The sequence below is a fragment of the Lemur catta genome, chromosome 21, assembly GCF_020740605.2.
Source record: "Lemur catta isolate mLemCat1 chromosome 21, mLemCat1.pri, whole genome shotgun sequence".
In the NCBI taxonomy this organism is placed as follows: Eukaryota; Metazoa; Chordata; class Mammalia; order Primates; family Lemuridae; genus Lemur; species Lemur catta.
This window is the reverse complement of record NC_059148.1, coordinates 26,839,124-26,864,563: the sequence shown is the minus strand read 5'-3', so window position 1 is coordinate 26,864,563 and position 25,440 is coordinate 26,839,124. Positions and strand designations below refer to the sequence as shown.

The following is a 25,440-nucleotide window of genomic DNA, read 5'->3' as shown; positions in this document are numbered from 1 at the left end:
ACTGCTATCTCCAACTGGCCTATGACCTCTGGCAAGTTGCTGCCACGTGCCACTGGGAAAAGGAAGTTAAATGATACCTTTGGAGCTGTTGGAGTCTGCTTTGTGAAGGGACCACTCCAGAGTGGTCCTCCCATCCCCCACCTCCCAAAGTGCTCACTGGCAGCAAGGCCCCGGTAGTCCTCAGGAGGGCAGATAGACAGCGTGTACTCCCCTGGCCACCTCTGTCCCCGAGAATGGCTTTACCTGCCAGGGCTCGATGTCTTCTGCCTCTCGTGGGAGGGCACCTCTTTCTTGGGTGTTCGGAGGCACCTAGGGATGTGGGACCGGTAAGCATCATCTGACCTGGGTCAGCTGGACTTTGTCCTGAAAAGACAGAAGTGGACGGGCCCCTGCTGCTTTCCTGGGTTTGTGTACCTGTTGGCTTCACTGTGGCGCAGGCCTGTGTGTGTGCACAAGTGAGTTTACTTCACAGATGCCTCCTGGCAGCTCCACTAGGCTTCCGTGTCCCAGCAGCTTTTGTGTCAAGAACCAGCTTAAAGAATCTTTCTTGCCTCCTGCAACTCTCCAGGAATTGCCGGTGAAGAGGAGAGTGACACGGATCCTTGGAGCCTCTTGCAGGTAAGGGAGCAGCCTCGTGGCGGGCAGGCATGGCCCGCTCCTCAGCTGGCCCGACCCGCCTCTGAGGAAGCTGCGCGGCTGGCTCGGCTCCTGGGTATTTTTAGCCACAGATGCAGCCCCGCCATCATGGGAGCCGGGTCCAAACCAAACACACTCCAGGCCGGCCGCGGCTGGGGTTCTGCCAGCCTCCTGGCCTGGCGGGGGTGGGTGGGCAGGCTGGGGCAGTGTCAGCTGTTCTGCCTGGACCCAAGCCAGGCTGGGAAGACGCACTTGTGCTGCTTTCCGCCCTTCCTCCCTCCAGTTTTGTGCAGGCCTGTGCTGCCGTAAGTAGAGACCATGGCCCCTGTTCTTGGATGGAGAAGGTAGGGACTGAGGTCTGAGAATTTTGAGGACAGTCAGCAGGAGCCCTCCTATGGGCTCGAGTGGTGCACTGGGTTTCCAGTGACCCTTAAGTGACTCCTCCCCAGACTCCCTGCAGATGGGGCAGCCTCCCTCCCCCCTTCCTTCCCCAGTCCTTCCTTGAGACAGCTGGAGGGCAGGTGCCTGGGCTGGCTGCAGGGGTGAGTGTCCTCCTCTCCCTCTCAAGTGACTGTCACTCTGCCCTGGCTTGGTGGCCTCTCCATCCTCCTATGGTCCTGGGGACCTCACTTCTCACAGGTCTCTGGATCTAGTCCCTTCCTTTCCTGCCATCCTCAGGCACTAGCCTAATCATAGCTCCCTGCTGGTCACCCCCAGAGAGCTCCAGGCCTGGCTGTGGCTGGGCTCCTCTCCTGTTCAGGAGCCTTCTGTCCACCACGCCCCTTGAGCTTGGCAGTCAGGTCCTCCATGGTGTGACCCTGGTTCCCCTGACAGCCCTACCTGGCCCCTGTCCTTACTGTCCAGCCTTCACAGAACCTGAGGACACCTTTCTAGCCACCGTGCACTCACCCAGGCTTCGTGCCCATCCTGCCCCCACTGGCCTGCCCTCCGACACTGCCAAGCCTAGTTCATGTGCCAGCCAGTGCTTGCTCACCCTCCCTGAGCCCCACGGGGTGGTCTCTGGTCTCTAAACTGTATCCATCCCAAGCTTTATTAGACTGCTTTCCCCCAAGACAGCTCCTCCCAAGCAGGAACACAATTGCTTCTCAATAAACGTGTTGCAAAAAGGAGTGGATGGCTTGCTGTAATTCGTGGGGATGCTTGACCCAGAAGGTGCCCCTCTGCCCAGTGACAGGAGGGGACTTCCCCCTAACAACCTGGTGGGGTGGGTCCTGGCCTCCCTTTCTCTCTCTGCTGAGTGTGTTCAGCTTCCACGGGCAGTCACTGCTGCCCTCTGGCGGTCAGACCCTGCCTTGCACCTGCTGAAGACCTTGACCGGACATTTATGAAACTGCCGAGTTGGCAGTTTTCCTCCATGAAGCGAGGTTTATCTGACCTTTGCCGAGATCTTGGGGCAAGAAGTTCCTGAGTCTTAACAGCCCCTCCCTGAGGAAGCTATGGGAAGTCACTAGCCCTCCAACCATGCTACTGGAGGGGTTTTGTTAAAAATAGGCTCTACCTACCCCAGCTGGGAGGACCCTACTGTGACTTGGCTATACACTAATGCCCATCTGCCGCGGACCGACTCTGGGGGTCTGTATACCACCCCTGACCAGTCACCTGGCTGATGCAGGGACAATCAGCCCAGAGTGGCAGGGAGGGAAGGGATGGGGGCAACGGGTGATCTCAGACAGCTATCCTGCTAGTACCTGCACATAGTTAAGTGCTGTTTTGGTCAGAGGATGGGAAGGTTCCTGGCATGAAGGACATGTGGCTGCCAGCAGAACACTTCCTTAAATTTCTTGGGGGTGTGTGTGGGTTACCAGTCTCCAAAGTTCACGGAGAGGGACCCAGCTGATCTCAACTAGATCTACTGCAACCTGCCCCTCCCCGACGGTGTCTTGCTCGGATCACGCTCCTGGCCCCTGCTGGGAGGGGGCACCTGCCCTCTGCTGTCACCTGCGCCTGAGCGGCCCGCGCCGAGGCGACTGCCCGGCAGAGGGCGCCTGGCGTCCACCCTGCGGCCCCAGGAAGGGGGCGCAGGTAAGCGGAACCCAGTTCCCCGCCGGTAGCCGCACGTACACCCGGCCCCCGTGCCAGAGCAGGTGGGCAGGCGCGACCCCCAGGCAGCGTCGCCGCGGCACCACCGCCGCTACCTCCTGCGGGGAGCCGGCCGGAGGCGGACTTGCCCCAGACCACAGCCGGGGCCGGGCAGGGCCGGGGGCTCCTCGAACCCGGCGCCGCAGCGCAGCCCGCCCATCAAGGGCCCCTGGCGGAGGCGGCCGAGCCGGCCAATCAGAGGGTCCCTGCCGGGGCGGAGCCTGCCAATGAGGGGCGCCCGGAGTGGATCGGCCGAAACGAGCCGGTCGCGCCGGCGGGGGCCGCGCCGTGACGCGCGCGGACGGGGATGCGGATGGGAGCTGCGTTTGCGGCTGGGCACTCCGTTTCTCAGACGCCTCAGTTTCTCTGGGACTAAAAGGTGGCCACCCAGCGTTGGGACTGTAGCGCAAAGGAAACTGAGGCGGGCTGTCGGCCCGGGAGGCTGCCTGGCGGAGGCGGCCCCGGCTCACGGTGGGCGGGGCTAGTGAAGCCCCGCCCCGAGCGCTCCGCTCCGGCTCCCGGCCAGGCGCGCGGCCGCCAGCGCTGCCGGCTCCGGGCCATGGACGCCCCCGGGGCCCCGGCCCCGACCCCCGCCCCGGGCCCGGTCAGGAAGGAGCTGAAGATCGTGATCGTGGGCGACGGCGGCTGCGGCAAGACTTCGCTGCTCATGGTGTACAGCCAGGGCGCCTTCCCCGAGGTGAGACCCCGGGGGGCTGGGGGCGGGGATGGGCGAGGGACGCCCTCCAGCCCGTGCCCAGAGCCCGGACCGCCGGGTCTCTGGCGCCCCGAGCGCAGAGAGGCTGCCGCCACCCCGGGAGCCCCCTTGGGAATTCCGCAGCCTGAGAAGGTTGAGGGAGGCCGCGCCGCGTTGGGTGAGGCCGGTGGGCAGTGGGGGCTCAGCTGGGCCTGGGGCCTCCTTAAGGACCAACCCGCCCCTTCTCCCGCAGCGCTACGCCCCGTCGGTGTTCGAGAAGTACACGGCTAGCGTGACCGTGGGCAGCAAGGAGGTGACCCTGAACCTCTACGACACGGCCGGTGAGTGTCTGCCCGAAGGGTTCCCCCACCGGGCCATCCCCCGCCGGGGCATCCCCGCCCGCAGGCCTTTGCGGGGCACTTACTTCCCCTCACTCCTGGGGGCCACGCAGGTGCGAACCGCTGGACCAGGGCCTGGCTGGGTGGCCCTGGAGGCAAGAGGGACTCGGTGGCTCCATCTGTAATTGGAGGGCGTTTGGAGCAGGTGAACTCCCGCACCCTCCCTGCGCTGCTGTGCTGAGGGCCCAGGGCTTGTTCCTCTCCTGTGGTTCCGGAAAACCACGGGTTACACTGGAGTTCCCCATGGTTCCAGCGATGGCGTGTTACCTGCTGGGGTCTCCAAGGACCCTGTGGGCTGCAGATTTGAGTCCCCTGCTGCTCGGATCGCGTGGGCTGCGTTTCTGTGTCCGTGATTCTGGGCTGCAGATCAGAGCCTATGGCTGCCGGACTCTGTGGCCTGCAGTGCTGTGTCCTAAAGCTCCAGGGTCCTGTGGATGTGAGCTCAGTGTCCCCGGCTTCTGGGATTCCACGGTCTGCAGTTCGTGCTTCCAGAATTCTGTTGCTATAGCTAGTTCTGTGCTTTCCTGGTTTCCTGGGAAGAAACCAGACCGTTTTAGAAAATAAACTGAGGGAAGGATCAGAGCTCCGGGGAATATAGGATCAAAAGAAGGTTCTACCTGCCACCTGCAGCTTGCTGCACAAGTGGATCTTATGGATTTACGCTAAATGTATTAGGGTCATCAGAGTCAGTGTTGTGATGGTTGGGGTGGGGTGAGAAGACCCCGGCCGTCTTCTGGGCTCCACTGACATTGGGGAGCAAAGGTTGAGGTCCCTAGGTGAGGCCTCACCCAGCCTGTGTGACTCAGTGTTTAGTGACCTATGTGGAACCACGCCAGCAGGTGTCCCTTCCCCTGGCAGCCAAGCCTTGCATGTGTGAAGTCTCTCACTGACCACGATGGAGCCAAAATCCAGACACCCCCAAGCCCTCAAGCAGACCCTGGAGAGGATCAGAAAAGGGGCTGTTCCAGCTCCAGATCTCTCTTCCGTTCCTGAGTTGAGCAGATCTTACAGTGGCCTCTGAGCACCCCACATTGTTGGATGAGGACCCTACAGTGCCCCCCCAGAACAGGGCATGCCTCCAGCCTGGGTCAGCCGGGAAAGCCAGAGGCTTCGGAAGAATCCCCATGGTGTGGCTCAGGGGGCAGTAAAAGTCATGGTCTGTCTGGGACACTTACGTTGATGTTTCTTGTCCAGGAGTCAGGGAGGGGCAGGTTCATTAACCCCACTTTGTGGGTATGGTGGCCATGGGGCAGAGACATGGCACAGCAAACTGAGGCCCTGGGAGAGTCAAGGGAGTCTTCTCTCCTCCTGCCCTCAGATCCTCTGCCATCAGACTGAGAGCTGGGACCACTTATGGCCATTCTGGCCTCGCCCAGAGGAAGATGCTCAAAGAACACGTCATATAGATTGTGGTGTGGGGGGGTCTGAAAAGCTGCTAATGGGCGTAAGAAAGAATTTGTGTTGAGAGCTGCTGCTGGAGGGGCAGGGGAGCTCCTGTTGCCAGGGGCATCATCTACACTCAACCACTGTAATGGTCCCATCCACCTTCCCACCCCTGCCACCTGCTTTGGAGTCAGACCTGGGCTTTGACACTGGCTCCACTGGCCGTGTGTCACTGGGGACGTCTGGGCTTGTTTCATCTGGCATCAGGGCTGAGGTAGTGGTGGGGATTATGTCAGGTTAATATGATGTACGGCACTCCACGCAGGGCTGGTGCTCAGGAAGGGCTCAGGAAGTACTGTCATCGTGACTTTTAAAAACCCCCCCGCTGTTCCAGCTCTCCCTGGCAGAGCCCAAGCTTGTGCTTTGGAATCCCTGGCCCGGCCCGGCCCGCAGCCCCGACTGGCCCCCAGCAGCCGCAGAGAGGACAGATCTCTTTCCTGGCAGGACTCTTCTGAGCAGCAGAAAAGCAGTGCTGGGGCTTGAGCCCCCCAGTGAGTCCCAGGGGAGTGGGCTGGCCGCTCAGTCAGCAGGGTGGACCAAGCAGGGTCCTCAGGGGAGAAGAAACCTGGCTGCCCCTCCAGGGTGTCCCGCTGTGACCAGGGAGGGCCCCGCAGGCAGGAGGAAGTTCCCTGGCCGGTGAGCAAGCAGTATGAGGAGACCGGGTCTTTCCTCTTACGCATGCAGTGCCCACCGCAGAGCCTGTCACAGGGCAAGGCTTGAGAAATGACTGCGGAATGAATGAATAGTAACTCCTAACTCGGGAGATGATTCTCCTCTCCTTGTGGGGTGGGCAGATAGCAAGGGAACATGGCAGAAAAGGATGGCCAGGTGACCAACTAGGGCAAGACAGAGCCTAAAGGGAAGAGGGCCGTGGCCAAGCTGGAGATGAGTCTAGTAAAGGTTTTTGTACAAGGTTCTAGAACCCAATGGGCTAGACATGGTGGAGCAGGGACTCTTCCCAACCAGTGGTAACCAGAGCTGTGGGACAAGGGGTAGCTCCTGGGAGGCAGAATTTCTCAACCCCCAGGACTGAGTGGTGGCCCTGGGCGGTGCCAGGCCCCCGCCCACGGCAGCCCACGTGGAAGGCCAGTCTGGCTGCTGGTCTCCGTCTGCGGAAGCGGTTTCAGACACCTCGGCTGTGGGAGGGCAGGTGGCGGGGCGGTGGGGCCCTCAGTGCTCAGAGGTGAGCGGAGGGTGGGGCCGTGGCACCCACTGCTCTCGAAGCCTCGCCCTGACAGCCTCAGAGGCAGGAAGCTGCGGTGAAGCCTGAAGTTTCCTGGGCAGGGGGGAGGCGGGGGCGAGGTGGGCTGCTAAGACACCCACTAGAGACTGAGCTCACCGGGCCTTGGGGTGGGGTCCGGGGCTGGGAGGGCACAGGATGGGGCGGGGGGTGCCCCGGGGAGGTGGGGAGCTGCAGTTGCCTGTCCGGGCTCAGATGGGAACAGTAGGAAAAGTGGTGGGCAGAGGAGTTTGTAAGACAGGGAATCAGGGACAGGAAGGTGTCGTGCGCCCCAGGAGCACTGGAGGCCCAGGGAGAGCAGAGACTGGGGATAGAACCGGAGCACAGTGTCAGCTCCGGCCGGCGCAGCCCCAGCCCCAGCCTCTCCTGTCTCTGGGGATGAAACGCAGCCGAGTTAGTAAAAGTGGGTTCCTCTTCTGGCAGCTTCCCCTCTCATGCTGCCTGTACCGTCCCCCTGACCAACGCCCTGGCCAGGGCTGGGAGCCACGTGCCCTGTGTGTGTCCCCCAGCAGACTTGGGGACTACTGTGGCCCCGATGATACTCTTCTCTCCTCAACCCAACTCCAGGCAAAGCCCCATCCCACAGAGAAAATACCCTTGGTGTGAGGCGAGAACCTCACTTCCTCCCAGCCCTGCAGCGCCGCCAACTTCAGGAAGACACGTGGCTTCACGGGGAGCCTAGCCCAGAGGACTTTTCCCCGCCAGAAACAAATGCATCCTTTGCACACGAGTCCGGGGCTTTCATAGACTCATAAGCCCATCTGCAGAGGCCAGTGGGACCCCTCTGTGACTGTGGGCAGGTGACCTGGCCCCTTTAAGCCTTGGCATGATTGTGGGTAAAGTGGGGAAGGGTAACAGTACCACCTGTGGCTGAGAGGCCGCCCCCCCAAAGCTTGTGAGTCCAGAGATCGTGAGGTCACACCTCCCACCTGGGCTATTAACTTCCTTTGGAAGTTTCTGGTTAAGTAGTCACCACAATAGCAGTGGCTCACCTCCTCCCAGCACTGCTCAGCCCGCGGTCCTTTCACTTTCCGTATCAGAGCAGCATTATCACCGCCCGTCCCAGGTAAGGAAACTCAGGTCCAGAGAGGGGAGGCGTCAAGGACTGGAATGTGCGTGAGTGGCACCTGGCCCGCCTGAGTCAGACAGGAGAGGGCATCTGGTGTGCTCCACCCCGGCCAAGGAGGCACGGGGGTGCAGCACACGGAAGTGCCTCATCTGTAGGTCCCTCGTAGAGGCGCACACTGAATCCTAGGGACAGCTGCACCTGACTGAGGCAAGCCAGGAAGGCAGCCTGGAGGAGGAGCTGGCATCTCCTTCCTGGGATGGCTGTGTTGACAGCCATTTCCCCCACCTGGTCAGGGGTGGGACACGCAGGGTGAGGATTCCTCCCCACCTCCTGGGAGAGACTGAGAGAAAGGCACCTCGATAGCCCTACCTGTGGTCCTCTGTTATTTACAAAGTTTCCCCTTTGTTGTGTGACCTTGGGCAAGTCTCTTCAGCTCTCTGTGCTTCAGCTTTTCTATCTGTAGTAGGGGGGTAACAATAGTGTACCTTGAGGGTCGCTGTGAGGGACGATGAATTAATGCAGGTAAAGGGCTTTGGACAGGGCTTAGCATATAATGAGTAACCTTCCCAGGTAAATACTGTCCACATTAGCCATCCGTATTGTTACTGTCACCAGGGCTCACCTGCCTGTCACATCTGCATCTCACAGATGAACAGACTGAGCGCCAGAGGTTAATTCCCGGTTGGCCGGCGGGGAAGGCTTGCAGAGTGGCCTGGCAGGCAGCTGACCTTGGGGACTGAGTCGGCATTCCAGCTTGCAGGGTACTACCCCTGACGTTGACAAAGGCCCCCTCAGCCACTTGGGCTCTTAACAGGAAGCACTTTCCCCGCCCTGCTTACCTCCCGGGGTGGCTGCGTGAATTCACAGGGTTCAGGAAGTGAAATGCCCTCACGAAGCAGAATGGTTGTGTAAAGCCACAGAGACTACGGTCGCGCTTTCTTCACCCGCTCATTCGTTTCTTCCTTCATTCACCGAACGAGCACGAGTTCGCCTGTGTTCCAGGGGGTACGACAGTGGACCGTACAGAGGTGGCCCCTGTCCTCAGGGGGAGACAACAAAGAGCCCAGAAAAATGCTGTGAAGTCAGGAGAGAGACGTGCCACGAAGCACAGCACAGCCAGGGCCGGGGCAGGCTGAGGAGGAGGCCATCTCAGAGCAGTCAGGAGAGGTCTCTCAGAGGAAGTGACATTTCTGCAGAGACCTGAAGGGAAGGAGGGAGCCAGCCGTGCTGCTCTGTCCGAGGAGCCTTCTGGAAAAGGGAACAGTAAGGGCCGAGGCCGGGTGGGGAGCGGGCTGGCGCAAGTGCTTCCAGGCCCCCGTGGTCCGACTTCCTCCTTCAGCCCCCCTGCCCTCGCCACCTCGCCTGACACCTCGCGTCCTGATGTCACCGCTGACTGTAACTGCCAAACCCAGAGGGCTCATCTCAGCCCTTATCTCTGCCGAGTTTGACCAAGAATTGAACTTGAAGACAACTATTAGCCAATATCTACTGCAGGCCTCCTGGGTGCCAGGGATTATTTTTAAGGACAGAGAGGGTCCCTGCCCTCATAGTACTTACAGTCTGAGGGGCAGACGGGCAGTCAAGTAAATATCTAAGTACCAATAGTGGCAGGTTGATTGACAGAAACCACCTACTGGGGCCAGTTTAGAGACAAACCGGGTGGGCGTGGACTTAGAGCAGCGAGGAGGCCTGAGGAGCTGTCACTTAACCCACAGTGAAGCAGCCACCCAAGAAATGACAGGACGGTCTGAGCACAGGGGCCCCACTTGACAACCACAGTCATCCTCCCTTATCTGCGGTTTCACTTTCCGCAGTTTTAGTTACATGAAGTCTGAAAATATTATACAGAAAATTCCAGAAATAAACAGTTTATAAGTTTTAAATTTCGCACCATTCTGAGCAGTGTGATGAAATCTCGCGCCGTCTCACTCTGTCCCCCACAGCCAGGCTATGAATCCTGTGTCCAGCGGATCCATGCCCTCCGCGCTACCCGCCTGCGAGCCGCTTGGTGGCCATCTGTCTTGGTTATCAGATCGGCTGCAGTGGCATCGCGGTGCTTGTGTTCAGGTTACCGTTATTTACTTAACAGTGGTCCCTAATGTTACAGCTCTCTTAGAATTTGCCTAGCAGGTTTTTTGGCTCTCACCGGAAGACCTCCAAGAAAAAAAAAAGATAATAGTGGCCCCTAAGTGCAAGAGTGGTGAGGCTGACGTATTGTTATAATTGTTCTATTTTGTTATTAGTTAGTGTTAACCTCTTGATGTACCTAATTTAGAAATTAAACTATTATATATATGTATGTATAGGAAAAACATAGCATATCTAGGGTTCCATACTGTCCGCAGGTCTGGGAACGTATCCCCTGTGGATGGGGGACTACTGCACTTGCTCCCTCCGGCTGTACTTGTGAAAGAGAATGAAATACATATATGCCATCATTATGAACCCTGCTGCTACATCTTAGAGGCCCAGAACCTATTTTTGCACAATACAGAACAAAATAGGGGGTGAGCGTGTGTAAGCAGGAAGAGCACTCCACTTGGAAGCTAACGAACTGGGGTTGACTTGACACAGTCACTGATTCAGTGGCCTTGGGCGAGTCACTTTCCTTCTGTGAAACTCAGTTTCTGTCTGTGAAATGGGAGTGTTCATAATTCCCTGTCATATCAGATTGTAAGTAACGATTTCTTTTTTGAGACAGTGTCTCGCTTTGTTGCCCAGGCTACAGTGAGTGCCGTGGCGTCAGCCTAGCTCACAGCAACCTCTAACTCCTGGGCTAAAGCGATCCTACTGCTTCAGCCTCCCGAGTAGCTGGGACTACAGGCATGCGCCTCCATGCCCAGATAATTTTTTCTATTTTTAGTTGCTCAGCTAATTTCTCTTTTTTTAGTAGAGATAGTGTTTGGTTCTTGCTCAGGCTGGTCTTGAACTCCTGACCTCAAGTGATCCTCCCACATCAGACTCCCAGAGTGCTAGGATTACAGGCGTGAGCCTCCTCGCCCGGCCTATTTATTTGTTTATTTTTGCTTTACAGGAAATCAGCTAGCAGCTGACTCTATTGAAGGGATTTCTGGTCAGGTGTGGTTGCTCACGCCTGTAATCATAGCACTCTGGGAGGCCGAGGTGGGAGGATGAGAGGATCGCTTGAGCTCAGGAGTTCAAGACCAGCCTGAGCAAGAGCAAGACCTCGTCTCTTAAAAAAAAAAAAAAAGAAGGAAAGGGATTTCTTCTCTGGTGTAGACTTCTTCCACTGTGTAGATACACTTGTAAGAATAAAAATTTGGATCAGGAGTACCAGAAAATGAAACTTAGCTCACCAGACCCTTCTTTGAAATGCCTCAAAACACCACACCCACACAGGGAAGTTAGGTTTAGGAAACAAATACCAAAAATAGGAATTGAGACCGTGTCAGGTGGGAAGTCAGGATAACTCTGTCTACACTGTCTTGGAGCCTAACAGTCCGCAGCCTGGGGAAACACGGGGGCCCATTTAGACGATACTCGGCTCTTTGGGCCGACACAGTGGTCCGCAGACTGTTCTGTGTGGTAACACACCCCGGACACAACACTGAATTTTTTATGTAAGTTTAAATAGCCCCGTGGGCTGGTGGCCACCCTGATCCCTCACGCCTTCTCCCGTGTTGGGGGGACTCTGGCTGAAGGACAGCATGGACAGTGCTCATGGCCCAGCCATTGTCATAATGGTGGCTCCTGTTTAGTGCACACTCTTAGGGTCCCCATGCGTCAGGTGCACTGGCTGGTTGACAGTCCCATGAGGTGGGTTTTATCGTATGTCCATGTTCCAGGCTCCACAGGTGTCTAAGTTAGGGTCACGAAGCAAGTGAGCGGTAGAGTTGGGCTCCCAATTCGTGTCTCATCTGCCTCTAGTGCCCTTGACCTTAATCGCTGTGCTGTAGTAGAGCTGGTTGAGGAATTTGGGGGAGTCTCTGGGTTGAAGGGGAGCTGGTGGGAAGGGAAAGCGTGGCTGTGCCCTGTCGTTGGGGCCGGGTGCCTGGCTGTGCTCCATGGAGAGGCCACTTGTCCTCAGAGGCCTTCGGCAGGGGAGGAGCAGAGGGCAGGCTGGCGCCACCGGGCACCCACAGCAGCTAGGGGCCGGGTTGGGGGTGGGGACAGGGGGATTCCTGGGCTCAGTGGAAGGAAGTCAAGGCACCTTTCTGCAGAGGGAGCCGGGGGTCACCAGTGAGCCCGAAAGGTGCTCAGTTCTCGTTGTGGGAATTGTTTAAAAATATCAGTGCCGAGGGCTAAGTGCAGTGCATAGTCCCGGGGGCTCCTGGACCAGGGGGGAAAATAAAGGACATTCCTGGTGAAATGGGCGATACCTGAATGTGGCCTGTGGATTGGATTAGAGTACGGCGTCAGTGTCGCTGTTCTGGGCTGGGTACTCTAATGTGGCAGGTGAGAGAAGGCCCTTGTTCTTAGGAAATGCGCTCGGGGCCATTAAGAGGTGCAGACACAGAACGGCTGCAGTTACCTCTCACATGGTTCAGAGAAACAGAGTGTTTATATTTGGATGAAGCAAGTGGGGGGAAATGTAAACACTGGGTAAATCTGAGTAAGGGAGTTCTTTGCACTCCACTGCAAATTTCTGTAAGTTTGAAATTGTCAATATACCATTACCAAAAATTGTTTTAAAAGCAAACAAATCCACCCAAGCTCAAGCCTTGCTCTGACTTTGGATTCAGCTGGTCTTGGGGAGGGGCCAGGTGTTGGGATTGTTAAATGATACCCTGGGGGAGGCCAGGCCCAATGGCTCACACCTGTAATCCTAGCACTTTGGGAGGACTAGGTGGGAGGATTGCTTGAGCCCAGGAGTTCAAGACCAGCCTGGGCAACATAGCAAAGACCCCACCCCCGCCAATCTCTACAGAATTTTCTTATTTTTTATTTATTTTTATTTTTTTTGAGACAGAGTCTCACTCTGTTGCCCTGACTAGAGTGCCGTGGCATCAGCCTAGCTCACAGCAACCTCAAACTCCTGGGCTCAAGCGATCCTACTGTCTCAGCCTCCTGATTAGCTGGGACTACAGGCATGCGCCACCATGCCCAGCTAATTTTTTCTATATATTTTTAGTTGTCCAGCTAATTTCTTTCTATTTTTAGTAGAGACAGCGTCTTGCTCTTGCTCAGGCTGATCTCGAACTCCTGAGCTCAATGATCACCTGGCCTCGGCCTCCTAGAGTGCTAGGATTACAGGCGTGAGCCACCTCACCCAGCCTCTGCAAAAAAATTTTTTAAATTTAGCCAGGGGTGGTAGCACACACCTGTAGTTGCAGCTACTTAGGAGGTCAAAGCAGGAATATAGCTTGAGCCCAGGAGATTGAGGTTGCAGGGAGCTATGATCGCACCAGGGCACTCCAGCCTGGGTGAGAGAGCGAGGCCCTGTCTCTAAAAAAAAAAAAAAAAAAAATCTCCGGGTGAGTGTGACGTGCAGCAGGAACTGACAGCCCCCGTGCAGGGTAAATCTGAGTGGGGAGGGCGCTTAGTGTTATTTCCAGCAGTCCTCCACCCCCTAGCATTTGCAGGAATGGGCAGGAGAAATTCAGCCGAATGTATCAGAGCCAAGGAAGCCAAGGCGGAAACGGGACACGCAGCCTCTGGGACTCAGGGGCACCCATGGGCCGGCCCAGCGCCGTGGGTCTGAATCCGCGGGGAGGGCTCCAGCCTACACTCGGACCCCAAGCATCAGGGCAGGGGGCGCACATGGCAATCGCCATCATCGCTAGCAGCACTTGCACACTTAGCCTGTAACTGGGCCCAGCTCTGAGCACTGCATGGGCTCGATCTCACATGTCCTTTGCCACCGTCCGGACTGTGTGCTGCCACCCCTGTTTTATAGACAAGGAAACTGAGGCCTAGAGGCACAGAGTCACTTGCCTGGCTCCCCCATCCTCACCCATCAGAGTCCAGACAGGGGACTTGGGGTGGACATGGAGGGGGTGCCCCATGAACCCCACCTTCCCTCTGGTTTCAGGCCAGGAGGACTACGACCGGCTGCGGCCCCTGTCCTACCAGAACACGCACCTCGTGCTCATCTGCTACGATGTCATGAACCCCACCAGCTATGACAACGTCCTTATCAAGGTGAGGCCACCTCCCAGCCGGCCTGATTGTGGGGGTGGGGGCCCCGGATCCGGGCCGGCCCCAGCCCTGACACCCTGCCTTCTCCCCAGTGGTTTCCTGAGGTCACGCATTTCTGCCATGGCACCCCCATGGTGCTCATTGGCTGCAAGACAGACCTGCGGAAGGACAAGGAGCAGCTGCGGAAACTCCGGGCCGCCCAGCTGGAGCCCATCACCTATACGCAGGTCAGCCAGGGCCCCTACCGCACCCCACCGCCAGGGGCCACGATCCTGGGGCACAGCAGTGGCTCAAAAGCCTCCCAGACCTCTGGCCTTTGCAACTAGGGTGCCTTAGTGGCCTTTCAGGGAGCTGAAGCAAGCAGGACTCTAGGAATAGTAAATTTTAAATATTGATAGCCCTTGGACTTGAGCACATTTCTCGCCTCATTTAATCCTTATAACACTGAAGCCAATGCTGTGAACATTCCCATTTACAGGGCAGAAACCGAGTCCCAGAGAGGTTAAGCAGCTTGCCCATGGTCACACAGCTCCACACCTGAAGTGGAGCCAGGATCTGTGCTACCCACTCGGGCTGCGGAGTCTGCTCGAGGGGACCAGCGGGATGGGCCCTTGCTTGGAAGTAGCCTTCCCTGCCCACGAGAGTCATGGGCACATCCAAACTCTGCAGCTTTTTGGGTGAGGCGTGGGAGAATAAATAGAATAAAAGGAGTGCAAAGGGAAATTAATAAGAAACTTTAATGAAAAGGAATAAGCCTTGATAAAGATAAATTCATTTTAAAAATAATTTTTTTCTTTACTCATGGCAAGCTCAGTTGCCTGAAGTGCGCTTTCAGAGAAGAGAGGGGGACAGGTTAGCCCAAGTCCCTTCTGTCTTGAGGCCTCCCAAGCCTGGGAGACACACCTGGGCGCCCCGTCCCCAGCTCTCAGACTTCAGCCTCTGCCTGGAGCTGGACAGAGGGGGCGGGGCCAGGCTTCTCCCGCAGCCGCAGCCCGTGGGCAGCACCCAACAGGCCCCACGACCCCCCCGCACACGCCCCCGAGGGCCAGCCCTGCAATGGAGGGGAGAAGGCCCCCAAAGCCAGCCCCACACCCCTAAATCCATGAGGTGTCAGGTGGCCCCGTCACCTAACGCTGGCTCCTTCCCTACCCAGGGCCTAAGCGCCTGCGAACAGATCCGAGCCGCGCTCTACCTGGAATGTTCTGCCAAGTTTCGGGAGAATGTGGAGGACGTCTTCCGAGAGGCCGCCAAGGTGGCCCTAAGCGCCCTGAAGAAAGCACAGCGGCAGAAAAAACGCCGGCTCTGCCTGCTGCTCTGATCCCAGTGCCAGTGGCCTTCGTGATAGCACTGACAGGGCCCGGGTCCCCAGGCTCAGACCGTGCCTGGGATCCTGCCGCGTTCCCAACAACTCTCTGACAACCTGGTGTCTGGGGCCTGCAGCTAGACTCTTGGAACATTCTGGAACTCTCTCCTTTCCCAGCTGGACCACAAGCCCAGCTCCACGCTTACACTGGAGTGTGGTAATGATGAGGGTGCTGGATTCTCCTCCCTTTGTACCCCAGAGCCAGCGTTTGTCCCCAGGCCTCTGGAGTGCACTCATCACAGCCTCCACCAGCCACGTGTGTGCCCCGCTGCAGACCTGACTTATGCTTAAAAGTAAATCTACATCTGGGAGTGGGCGCACGTGGATCTGGCATTGTTCCACACGGGCACCCCGCCGCTCCTGCCACCCGCCTCCCTGGGCTCCCAAGATAGCCACGGCTGCATCCTCCAGCTTCTTCCTCTCTTCCCACGGGAACTCAGGGCACGGCGGCGCCGGAGCCTATCAGGAGAACACAGGCAGCAACCCCCCAGCCCCCGCCTGCCCCACATGGAAGACATCAGCCTCAGGCTTCCGCTTGGCCACCGTCCCTGCGGAGCTGGGCACCTGTGCGCAGGGGGAGAGGAAAGGTGCAGTAAGACCTGCACCCTGTACCAGCTGTCTGCCCGCCCTGCCAGGTCTCGCGCAACCCCCCTACTGTCGGAGACTCAGGGTGGAAAGTGCCATCAGCTCCTTGGGTGATCTTGAGCAAGTCAGTTCTCTCTAGAAACCTGCAACAACAGGATCGGCCCATTCAAATAGTCGTCCAGCCACCTACCTTCTGTCCCTCACAGCCTCCGCTTCTGCCAGCACATGGCGTCCAGGAGCTGCGACCATCCTGGCCTCCTTTAAGAACTGACATGATCGACCCCCTGCCCACGCAGGATGGCTTCTCAAAACCGGTCCACAGATGGCCTTGTGAGCAACAGGCAAACCCCTGAGCCTGGAACCTCCTGGGAGCTCTGGGGTCGGGGAGCCAGGACTGTTTGAACAAGTGCCCCAGGTGATTCTAATGTCCACCAGAGACCGAGCTGCCCCGTGCTGCAGTGAGCCTCGGAGTCCGTGTTGCCTAAGATGGGATAATGGCTTCAGGTGGCACCTGCCCTGCCCGCCATCTCCTGCCTCAGCCCCCCTTGCCCAGTGAGGGGGCATCAACTAAACCTGAGCTTCTCAGAAGTCAGGCTGCCCAGGGAGGAGACTGAAACCCACCCCAGCTGGGTTCCCCAAGGCCCTGCCGTCCCATGGGGAATGAACCAAGGACCTGTTGTTCTGGAAGAATCCAAGGCCTTGTGGACAAATGATGGTCTAAGGGAAAAGTCAGCAAACTACAGCCTATAGGCCGCATCTGCCTACGGCCTGTTTTTGTAAATAAAGTTTTATTGGAACACACCCATGTCCGTCATTTATGCATTGACTTTTGCCCTACAACTGCAGACGTGAGTGGTTGCCACAGAGACCCTCTGGCCCTTCAGTTTGCTGATGTCTCACCCAGCGCAAACCCAGGTGCCTGAGAAGGGCCAGATAGGAGATCCGCACCTGGGGAGCAGGCAGGGGTAAAAGGGAGTGGCGGGGCCTGTGGCAGGGCGGGGACCAGTCGTGTCTTGTGGGAACGTTGCCAGATCCTTACATTTTTCTAGGGAAAGCAGAAATCTGGGTTTTTATTTTGGTTACAATGTAACTAATTTAAAAAATTTAAAATCCCTTTGAGGGCCAAACAAGGCATGTCTGGACGCCAGCTGTGAAGCCAGGTCCAAGTGGATCTGCAGGGAAGTCGTTAAGCGCAGCTGAGGCCCATGGAGGGGAGAAGGGACAGAACCTTCAACCACACCGGCCTCTGCGCCCGCCCTGCTCCTACAGAACCTCACAGGAGGTGGGGCCCGCAGCCCTGGCCTGGCCTCCCGGGGCGGCTTCTGGGGGCGAGCCTGCTCAGACCCCCTCCCCACCCCACACTCCAGAACCTGAGCTGGGAGTAGAGACTGGAGAGTTGGCCGACGTCCATGATGGCTCAGGTGCCAGCCAGCGCTGAGGGTCTTGGCGCCACTCCCGGAGCACTCGCTGCAGGAGCGGGCAGGTGGGCCGAAGGGGGGTGAGGCAACCCCAGAGAGGGACGGAGCTTCCGGGGTCGCTCAGAGCACACGGGAGCTGGGGCGCCCTCTGGTGGTGACCCTCAGAACCGCCCCCCGAGTGGCCCCAGTGGCCACAGGCGGGCAAGCCAGGAGGCACAAGGAGCACGAAGCAAAGGACAGTGGTTCTCCGAGAACTTGAATAGCCCCGGCGTGGGAGCTGAGCTTACAACAGAGGCCGAGGCCCCTGGGGAGGGAAGGCTCTGCGGGCGCCGAAGGGCTTCATTCCACCCCTGCGCCTGGGACTAGGTAAGTAGCAGGTCAGCACAAATCCAACCCCGGCGAGGCACATCCAGACCCCAGTGTGAGGGGTTCAAATGACAGGAGTGGGGACAGGGGCTCCCTGAGGCTTCAGGCCTCTCCCCCAGGAAGACTGGCCCAGTCACATCTGGGACATTGGGAGGACCCAGTGTTAAATATGTCATAAATAGGTGGGCTAATACTGTGCGTACAGGCGGGTTCACATTTTTCATGTCCGGCGGGGACCAGGCCTGGGCCTTAGAGCGATGCCACTGGCCCCCCCGAGATGGCTGCGGCCGGCGCTGCTGGGGGCGCTCGGCGGCCCAGGTGCCACCAGACGCCCCGATGGCTCAAAGTCCAGGGGCCCGAGGGGCACGAGAGTCTATGGATCATGGCTTCTTTGTCTTGTTTCTGTTCTTCTGGAGTTTGGCATGCACAACTTTGAGTGTGGTCAAGAAGTTGCCGAGGAAGAGGACGAGGAACGTGAGTGCCAGCACAAACACCTGGAGGGGCCCAGGGGCGGAGAGAAGGGGAAGCTCGACCAACTGCCCCACTGCAACCCCCCAACCCTCTAGCAAAGCTACCCCCAAACTGCAGGGTTTGCCCACAGGAGGCAGAGACGTGGGTGACCTGGGTGACAGGCAGAGGCCTGGGCAGCGTTCTGTGGGGAGGGCCTCCCTTCCCTCCCATCCACCCACCTCTCCCAGGCCCCAGGAGCAGAAAGCTTGGGCAGCAGGGCCCCACCGGGGTAGCAGGAGGTGGCTAAGGATGGACTTCTCCCCACGCAGGCCTGGCCCTCCCCAGGAACCTCCCCACCGGCCCCTCGTGCCCCCCCAACACACACCCGTACCTGCCATTCTGTGCATTCCTCATGGGTGGAGAGCTCAAATAACGTGACCGCGTTGTAGAGCTGCCAGAACTGCAGAGGGAGACAGGCACTGCTCACCCACCAAGTTGCCCTGGAGACCCACCGGGAAAACCAGGGAGATGGACCAGGCCCCCCAGCTTTGGGTATCAACCACCCAAGATATTGCCACCCCCTCAAGATGAAACTGTGGGCACCCTAGGCCAGAGTAGGTCTGCCCTTGGTGTCCTGACCCCAGAACCCATGGGGCCCAGCATGGGGATGGCCAGAGGAGGAGGGTCAGACAGGAGATACCCACAAACTCCAGGGGACTCACGTGGCCACAGAAGAGGAAGGGCAGGAGGAAGGTGAGGCCCCGCCACATCCAGGACTGGAAGCCTTCTGCGGGGAGGAGGGAGGCGTGTGAGGGACTCACGTCCCCACAGCCCCACCTGGCACCCTATGACTAGCCAGGCACAAACACGTGTGCATCGGGGGATGGCCCCCACCATGACAATAACAGCCCTTGTCACCAGGCCTGATTGCTCTCACTCCTCAAAGCAGGGCCTACTTACAGTAATTCGATGGAAATGACCATCTCAAAAAATAGCCGAGTTCTATTAAAAACAGTTTCCCCTGAAAGTTTGGACAAGGTGTCTCCAGACTTTCCTGACTGGGCACCCCATGGGTTAGGAGAGTTAAGTACGTGTCCCCAGTGTATACATTTATATATTTGTGCGTATTGCCATGTAGACACGTTATACAGAAAGCAGATGCACAACCAACACTAATATGTACATTACAAAACACAGATGAAAAACTGGACACTTCAAAAGGATAAGGCAGAGGCAAAGCATCAGTGCCTGGCCTTTGGCTGGCCTCGAACTTAGTGGAAACAGAATTCGTGATGAATCTCGATAGGACGTGCTTCTGCGTGTGCCCATCCCCCCCACCCTCAGCCGGCCCAGCTACTCACCTACGGTGAGGTCCAGGTGATTCCTCTCCCCCAGGGCCCGCAGCCGGTAGAGGCAGCCCCGCTGGTAATAATATTGCAGGAACTGGACGCAGCCTGCAGGGGGAGCACAGCGCCAGGCTCAACAGGGGCCACCTCCTCTCTGCCCCAAGTCTGCAGGCTGGCGGGTCTTCACTGGCCAGAGGGCAGGGAGGGCGCCCTGGTTACAACCCTCTCCCACCTGCGACACACACGCTTTGGCTTGAACCGGCTTTATCCCTTATCCAGGGATACAGAGAGCCCAAGCATGTGAGGACCCATCTATGCCCCAGCTAGATTAGAGACTTCTGGAGTTCCCCTAGGCATACAGCAGGCACTCAATAGATGCTTGCTGGAATGCAAGATGTGCCCGTGCCATGCTGGGAGCTGTGTGTGATGCCAAAACTCAAGAGTTCCATACAATGGGATACTTTGTAGTTGCTAAAATGAGGAGGTGAGCCCATGGACAAACAGCCATGGAAAATTGTTAAATTAGAAGTTTTTACAGTGGGTTATAACAGTCAAGTTCCATGTACATAAAGATCCCACATGTGTAAAATATACATATGCAATACATATATATGTACTTATGAATGAAAACATTTGGAAGGACATAGATCTTAATTAACACTGACCACCACCCCTAAGGGTGGGATAATATACAATTTCCATTCTTGGCTTTAGACATTTGTATTTGTTTGCAAGCAGGTTTTTATTTAAAAATTAGGTTGTATTTTTTTGAAAAGGCAATATGCACACGGTATAAAATTCAAAGAGAACAAACAGGTTCTTGGTGAAAAGTGAAACTTTCTCCCTGTCCCCAGCCATGCGAGCCCCCTTCCCAGAGCCCAGAGGCAACCCCTGGGGCCAGTTCATCGTATACAAATCCAGAGCTATTCTCAAATGAAAAAATGTATATATTTCAATTTTGAGGACTTATTTAAGACTTGGAAACAAGGTTAGTGCCCCCAACACTACACAGTCCCCAAAGGTCGCAGCTGGTCTGACCTGGGGAAGGAAGAGGTGGGGGTCTGGGAGGTGGGGACTCCCTCTCAGGGGTGGGGGCTGGAAGGTAGGATGGAGTTGATCTGGGCGGGGGGACAGCTCCTTTCTGGATTTCTGGGACCCTCCCTTCCCCAGTCTGGTCTCCCTTCCACACAGGCAAGCACTGATGCCAGCTGCGGACCCCCTCAGTGAAAACCGCAGGAAACCACGCTCCCTCCCCCAAAGCTGGGCAAGAGACACTCACTCTGAAAAATCGAAAACGCCAAAAACTGATCTCGGAACTTCTGATAAATGAGTCCATTAGGCCTGGAGAGAAGGCGGGGGAAAAACAAAGGTGGGGTGCGCTGTGAAATGAGACACTGATCCCCGCCCCACCTGTTCCAACCGGGAGAGAAGCAGAGGCTTTCAGGCTAAACTGAGGTCCCCAATTCCTGCCCTTCTCTGTCTCTGACGCTGGACCGCAACTAGCGGAGCCCAAGTAGTCATGCTGAAACCCAGGCTCCTGCCAGTCCCCTCTGTCCTCCAGTCTCCTGTCGTGCCACAGCCTTGTTCGCTTCCTGTCACCTCTGCCCCAGCCAGCGGGGACCCTAAAAGATTTCCCAAAACATCCCGGAACACTCCCCAGCTGGCCCTGCCTTCCTGTCCCATCTGCATCAGCCCCTCCCCACTACCCGGCTTCCTGGGGAGGCACGAGGGGGCAGGGGCCGGAGCAGCTACTCACCAGGTCAGCATCACTCCGGACAGGAACGTGGAGACGTAGTGGTGAGACACCCACCAGCCTTTAATTCTCGGAGAGGAAGAGAGAAGGAGAGGTGCTCAGGCAGTGGGGACACCAGGCATCTGCCTCCCAGCCCACGTGGGCAGGGGCTGCCCTGCAGCTCGGAAACAGCTTCTTGGAGTAAGAAATGGATCCAAGCCATGACCTTGCCCTTATTTCTGCCCTACAGAGCCGTACAATCCCACACCTGCAGATTAGCCCAGAGACCCACTTAAGCTTCCAGGGGTTTCTGCAACCCTCAACACATCCCAAATCTCGCCCGCCTTCAATCCCCACCTCCCTGCCCTCTTTCCTTCTGTCCTCCCCAGCACTGAGGTGTTCCAGGCATCTGGCCTTCCCTTGAACTCTCCAAGCCTGTTGCCACCTCAGGACCCCTTTGGACTGAATTGTGTCCCCCCTCCCACAATGCCTATGTTGAAGCCTAACACCGCCCAGTACCTTAGAATGTGACTGTATTTGGAGCTAGGGCCTTTAAAGAGGCAATGAGGTTAAATGAGGTCGCACAGGTGGGCCCTAATCCAACATGACTGGTGTCTCTGTAAGAAGAGGAGAGACACCAGTGATGTGCGTGCACAGAGAAAAGGCCATGTGGGGACACGGGGAAAAGGCGCCACGGGCAAGCCGCGGAGAGAGGCCTCAGGAGAAACCAACCCTGCCAGCACCTTGATCTTGAACATCCAGCCTCCAGAACTGCGAGAAAATAAATTTCTGCTGTGTGTAAGATGCCCAGTCTGTGGTGTTTCGTTCTGGCAGCCCCAACAGAATAACATGGGGCCTCTATACTTGCCGTTCTCCCCGCCTCGCTCCTGGGCCAAATTCAAGTTTTAGAACAACCATCACCTCCTCAAAAAGGCCTTGCCTGGCTGAGCACAGTGGCACATGCCTGTAATCCTAGCACTCTGGGAAGCTGAGGTGGGAGGATCGCTTGAGGTCAGGAGTTCAAGACCAGCCTGAGCAAGAGCAAGACCCTGTTTCTACTAAAAATAGAAAAATTAGCCGGTCGTGGTGGTGTGCACCTATAATCCCAGCTACTCAAGAGCCAGAGGCAGGAGGATCGCTTGAGCCCAGTAGTTTGAGGCTGCAGTGAATTATGATCGAACCACTGCACTCCAGCCTGGGTAACAGAGTGAGACCCTGTCTCTGGAAAAAAAAAAAAAAAAAAAAGAGCTATTTAAGCAACAGCCTATGTGTGCCTTAGGAGTTACAGTGAGGGACAAAATTTTATGTAGCTCCATATTCCTAGCACTAACAGCACCAAGTAAACAACAGGCACTCAATAAATGTTGACATGAATAATGCCCAGGAGGTATGGCAGGTGAAAGCAGCAGCTAGTCTGGATGCCACCAGCACAGCGGTGACAGGAGATTGTTGCAGGCGCCATGTGAGTTCATAGGGACAATGTAAGATGTCCATCTACTTCTTTGTTCCCAGCAAACCCTCAGCCTGACTCAAATATACATCTCGTCTGTCAGAGTCTACGAAGACCTCTGGCTCCAATTTTCTGACAACAAAGGCAGTTGGCCAAACCCTCAGAATTTAAGGTTGAAAAGCAACCAAGAAGTCTCTCTGCAACCTCCCCAGATCCCCGCAAAGCCACACGTCAGCCCTCAGATCGGTGGGCCCCACCCTCCTTTGTCCTCCTCCCGAAGCTCCCCTGAGAAACGTCCTCTCCCTGTCTAGGAGCAGCCTGTGCCAGACACAGACTCCAGGCAACAAGCCTGACCGAGCAGCAGCTTTTAATTTCACAGCTCGCCGTGCCCAGAGCCTAGCTCTGACAGATGCCACCAATAAACACAGCTCAGTGACATCGGGGGAGGCTAGAAATTGCTTCTTCCCTGGCCCGGCATTCACGAGCCCCATCGTCCATCTGCACACCCCAGGGCTCTGGGCTGGTTTTGTGCATGTGTGTTTATACAGCAGTTTTACTGTGATATAATTCCGATACCATACAATTCGCCCATTCAAAGCATACAATTCAGTGGTTTTTAGTATATTCACAGAGTTATATGACTATCACCACAATCAATTTTAGGACCTTTTTATCACCCCAGAAAGGAACCTACACCCATTAGCATTCACTGTCTGGGCCTGTTTTGCCACAGAAATAAAGTTTGCAGCGGCTTATGGGCTTTTTCTAATGAGCAGGCAGAAGACAGGAAGAGCGGTGCACGTGTGGCCAGAACACACAGCATGACCTGGTATCTGGGACTGTGCTAGGGAGAGCATCGCTTCTTTCAGGACACGTTAGCCATGTTTGTTGGTGTGTGGAAAACATGTGCCCCAGCCACTATTCAAGCCCAGGCCGTTCCTTGCTTTGTGCTACGGGTTACCTAGACAGCTGGAGGATGGCTTCTATACTGAGGGTCCCTCCCCTGCCTGCCACCCTCTACATGTTTGTGCCCAAGGATAGGCCCCTATAAAAGCCAGTGTTAGCTGGGGGCGGTGGCTCACACCTGTAATCCCTGCACTTTGGGAAGTCAGGAGTTCGAAACCAGCCTGGGCAACATAGAGAGACCCTGTCTCTACAAAACATTTAAATAATTAGCCTGGGGTGGTGGCTCACACCTGTAGTTCCAGCTAATCCGGAGGCTGAGGCAGGAGGATTGCTTGAACCCAGGAGTTTGAGATCAGCCTGAGCAACATAGCAAGACCCCTTCTCTACAAAAAATCAACCACGTGCCTGCAGTCCTAGCTACTTGAGAGACTGAGGCGGGAGGCTCGCCTGAGCCCAGGTGTTTAAGGTTGCACCAAGCTGTGAGCAGGTCATCTGCACCGTCTCTTAAAAACAAACAAAAAAGCCATTTAGAGCCAGGTACCATGGGCAGCTCACTAGAAAAACAAACATGATTGCCAATTCATTGACTCATTATTCCTTGTTGGCCCACAATTAAATGCAGTAGACATTGGCTGTTTCACCCGTTGTCAGTCACAGCCCACCCTGGCTCTGGGGCCTCCACTTTCCCGCAGGAACCATCTTACCCCCAACTCAATCTGGGTAGGGTGTGTGTGTGTACAAGGGGGGGCGGAGAGCTGAGGTATATAACCGGGCACATGACCCAGAACCAGCCAATCAGGACTCTGCAGCCCTCTGGCCACAGTGATTGGCTCCAAGGTCAGCATGTGACCCAAGCCTAGCCAATCCAAAGTCTGTCTCAAGATTCCAGCAAGATGGGGACAGTTCTCTCCCCTGGGGCTGCTGATCCCACAGCAGGCTGGTGGCCTGGGCTGCAGGGGCCTATTAGCGCTGTTCCAGCCCTTTTCACCTCCTTGAAGCTCCCAGTTATGTATGCCCATAAGTTCCCCTCAGATTTAGTCCCTACAGGGTGGGTTTCCATCATTAACAAAATCTGCAAGAGAAGTTGGCGCTGACTAAGCTAATGAGCTACGTTTCTGGGGAAGCATCAGACACAAAGCAAGGGTGGCTCCGTCTCACGGTGGGAAAGTCCCCGGCCCAAGGCCTGCTTCCCTGACCACACCTCCAGTCCCAGTTCGGTGCAACCAGGAACAAGACGAAGAGCCTCAGTCAGAACGAGTGGGCAGCAAGCCTCCAGGAAGCCCACGTGGTTCAGCCCCACTGTCCCCAGAACGTCTTTCCTCATTGTGGAGCTTGGGTTTGGTTCAACAGAGACCGTGGGAGTGCTTCCTGGGTCCCGACCCCGAGGTCCTGACCTGGCTGTGAGATGCTTCAGGGATGAGAAAGGTAAGTTCATCCCAATCTGCACCCCTCCCACCACCTCCTCACGTGCTCTCTCACAATGGTTTCTTAGCTATTCCCCGGTCAGGGGCCAAGTGGGAGGAGAAGCCTCAAAGGCATCTCCCTTGCCCACCCCCAGGATAAATCGGCTCTGAGAAGGAGCTGAGGGAGAGTGGAGGCTGAATATCCAACAGACGTTGAGGATGAGTCACAAGTTTTAGCCACCCAGATTCAGCCCACCTGCCTTGTCCCTTGCCCACAACAGTCATTCCAGAAGATGGCACCTGGTTGGGCCACTAGCCCCATTCCAGACTCCACTCACCCATCCAAGCCCCTGCCCCTGGCCCGCGGGGGAGGCAGGACTGGAGGAATGGTTCCATCACAATTTGAAATTCCTTAAACCATCTTTGCCATGAAGGGGTCTTTGCCATTAAAAAAAACTCCATGAGTGTTCCCAAAAGGCACAGAATGACAGTCATCTCGGAGTCCCTCGCTTAGTGTCTGGTACTTAGGAGATGACCATAAATGTGTGATTGAATGGCAGATGGGGTGGGGAGTAGAACAGACCCTCTTGCAAGCCAGAGACAACCATTCCTGCTCTCCCATCAAAGCACGAGCTCCAGGGAACCCAGAAAAGCCCCCGCTGAACTGTTGGCAGGTGAGGGTTGCCCCCTTTAGTGCCCCGCTCTGTTTTCCTCCTGAGCCCCACACCTGCAAGGACCCCGG

The 25,440-nt window shown here is 56.6% G+C and overlaps 2 protein-coding genes and 1 non-coding gene across 3 annotated transcripts in view; 2 read left to right on the top strand and 1 right to left on the bottom strand.

The window, feature by feature from the left end:
• Positions 1–3,263: 3,263 nt before the first annotated feature.
• RHOF (ras homolog family member F, filopodia associated) lies at positions 3,264–16,428 on the top strand. The gene is made up of 5 exons (XM_045534909.1): positions 3,264–3,433; positions 3,684–3,771; positions 13,573–13,682; positions 13,772–13,906; positions 14,833–16,428. The coding sequence occupies exons 1-5, from the start codon at positions 3,296–3,298 to the stop codon at positions 14,995–14,997; spliced, it is 636 nt and encodes a 211-aa protein (XP_045390865.1). The 5' UTR covers positions 3,264–3,295; the 3' UTR covers positions 14,998–16,428.
• LOC123626323 lies at positions 9,677–9,738 on the top strand. Its single transcript, XR_006730809.1, has one exon. It is a non-coding gene; the product is annotated as a U7 small nuclear RNA (small nuclear RNA).
• The window catches only part of TMEM120B (transmembrane protein 120B), a 36,449-nt gene continuing 25,407 nt past the window's right edge, over positions 14,399–25,440 (bottom strand). The window contains exons 7-12 of the mRNA XM_045534896.1: positions 20,964–21,029; positions 20,487–20,548; positions 19,223–19,315; positions 18,584–18,648; positions 18,253–18,321; positions 14,399–17,905 (exon numbers count right to left, since the gene is read on the bottom strand). Coding sequence (XP_045390852.1) covers positions 17,792–17,905; positions 18,253–18,321; positions 18,584–18,648; positions 19,223–19,315; positions 20,487–20,548; positions 20,964–21,029 — 469 coding nt within the window. The 3' untranslated portion in view covers positions 14,399–17,791. The remainder of the gene's footprint in view (positions 17,906–18,252; positions 18,322–18,583; positions 18,649–19,222; positions 19,316–20,486; positions 20,549–20,963; positions 21,030–25,440) is intronic.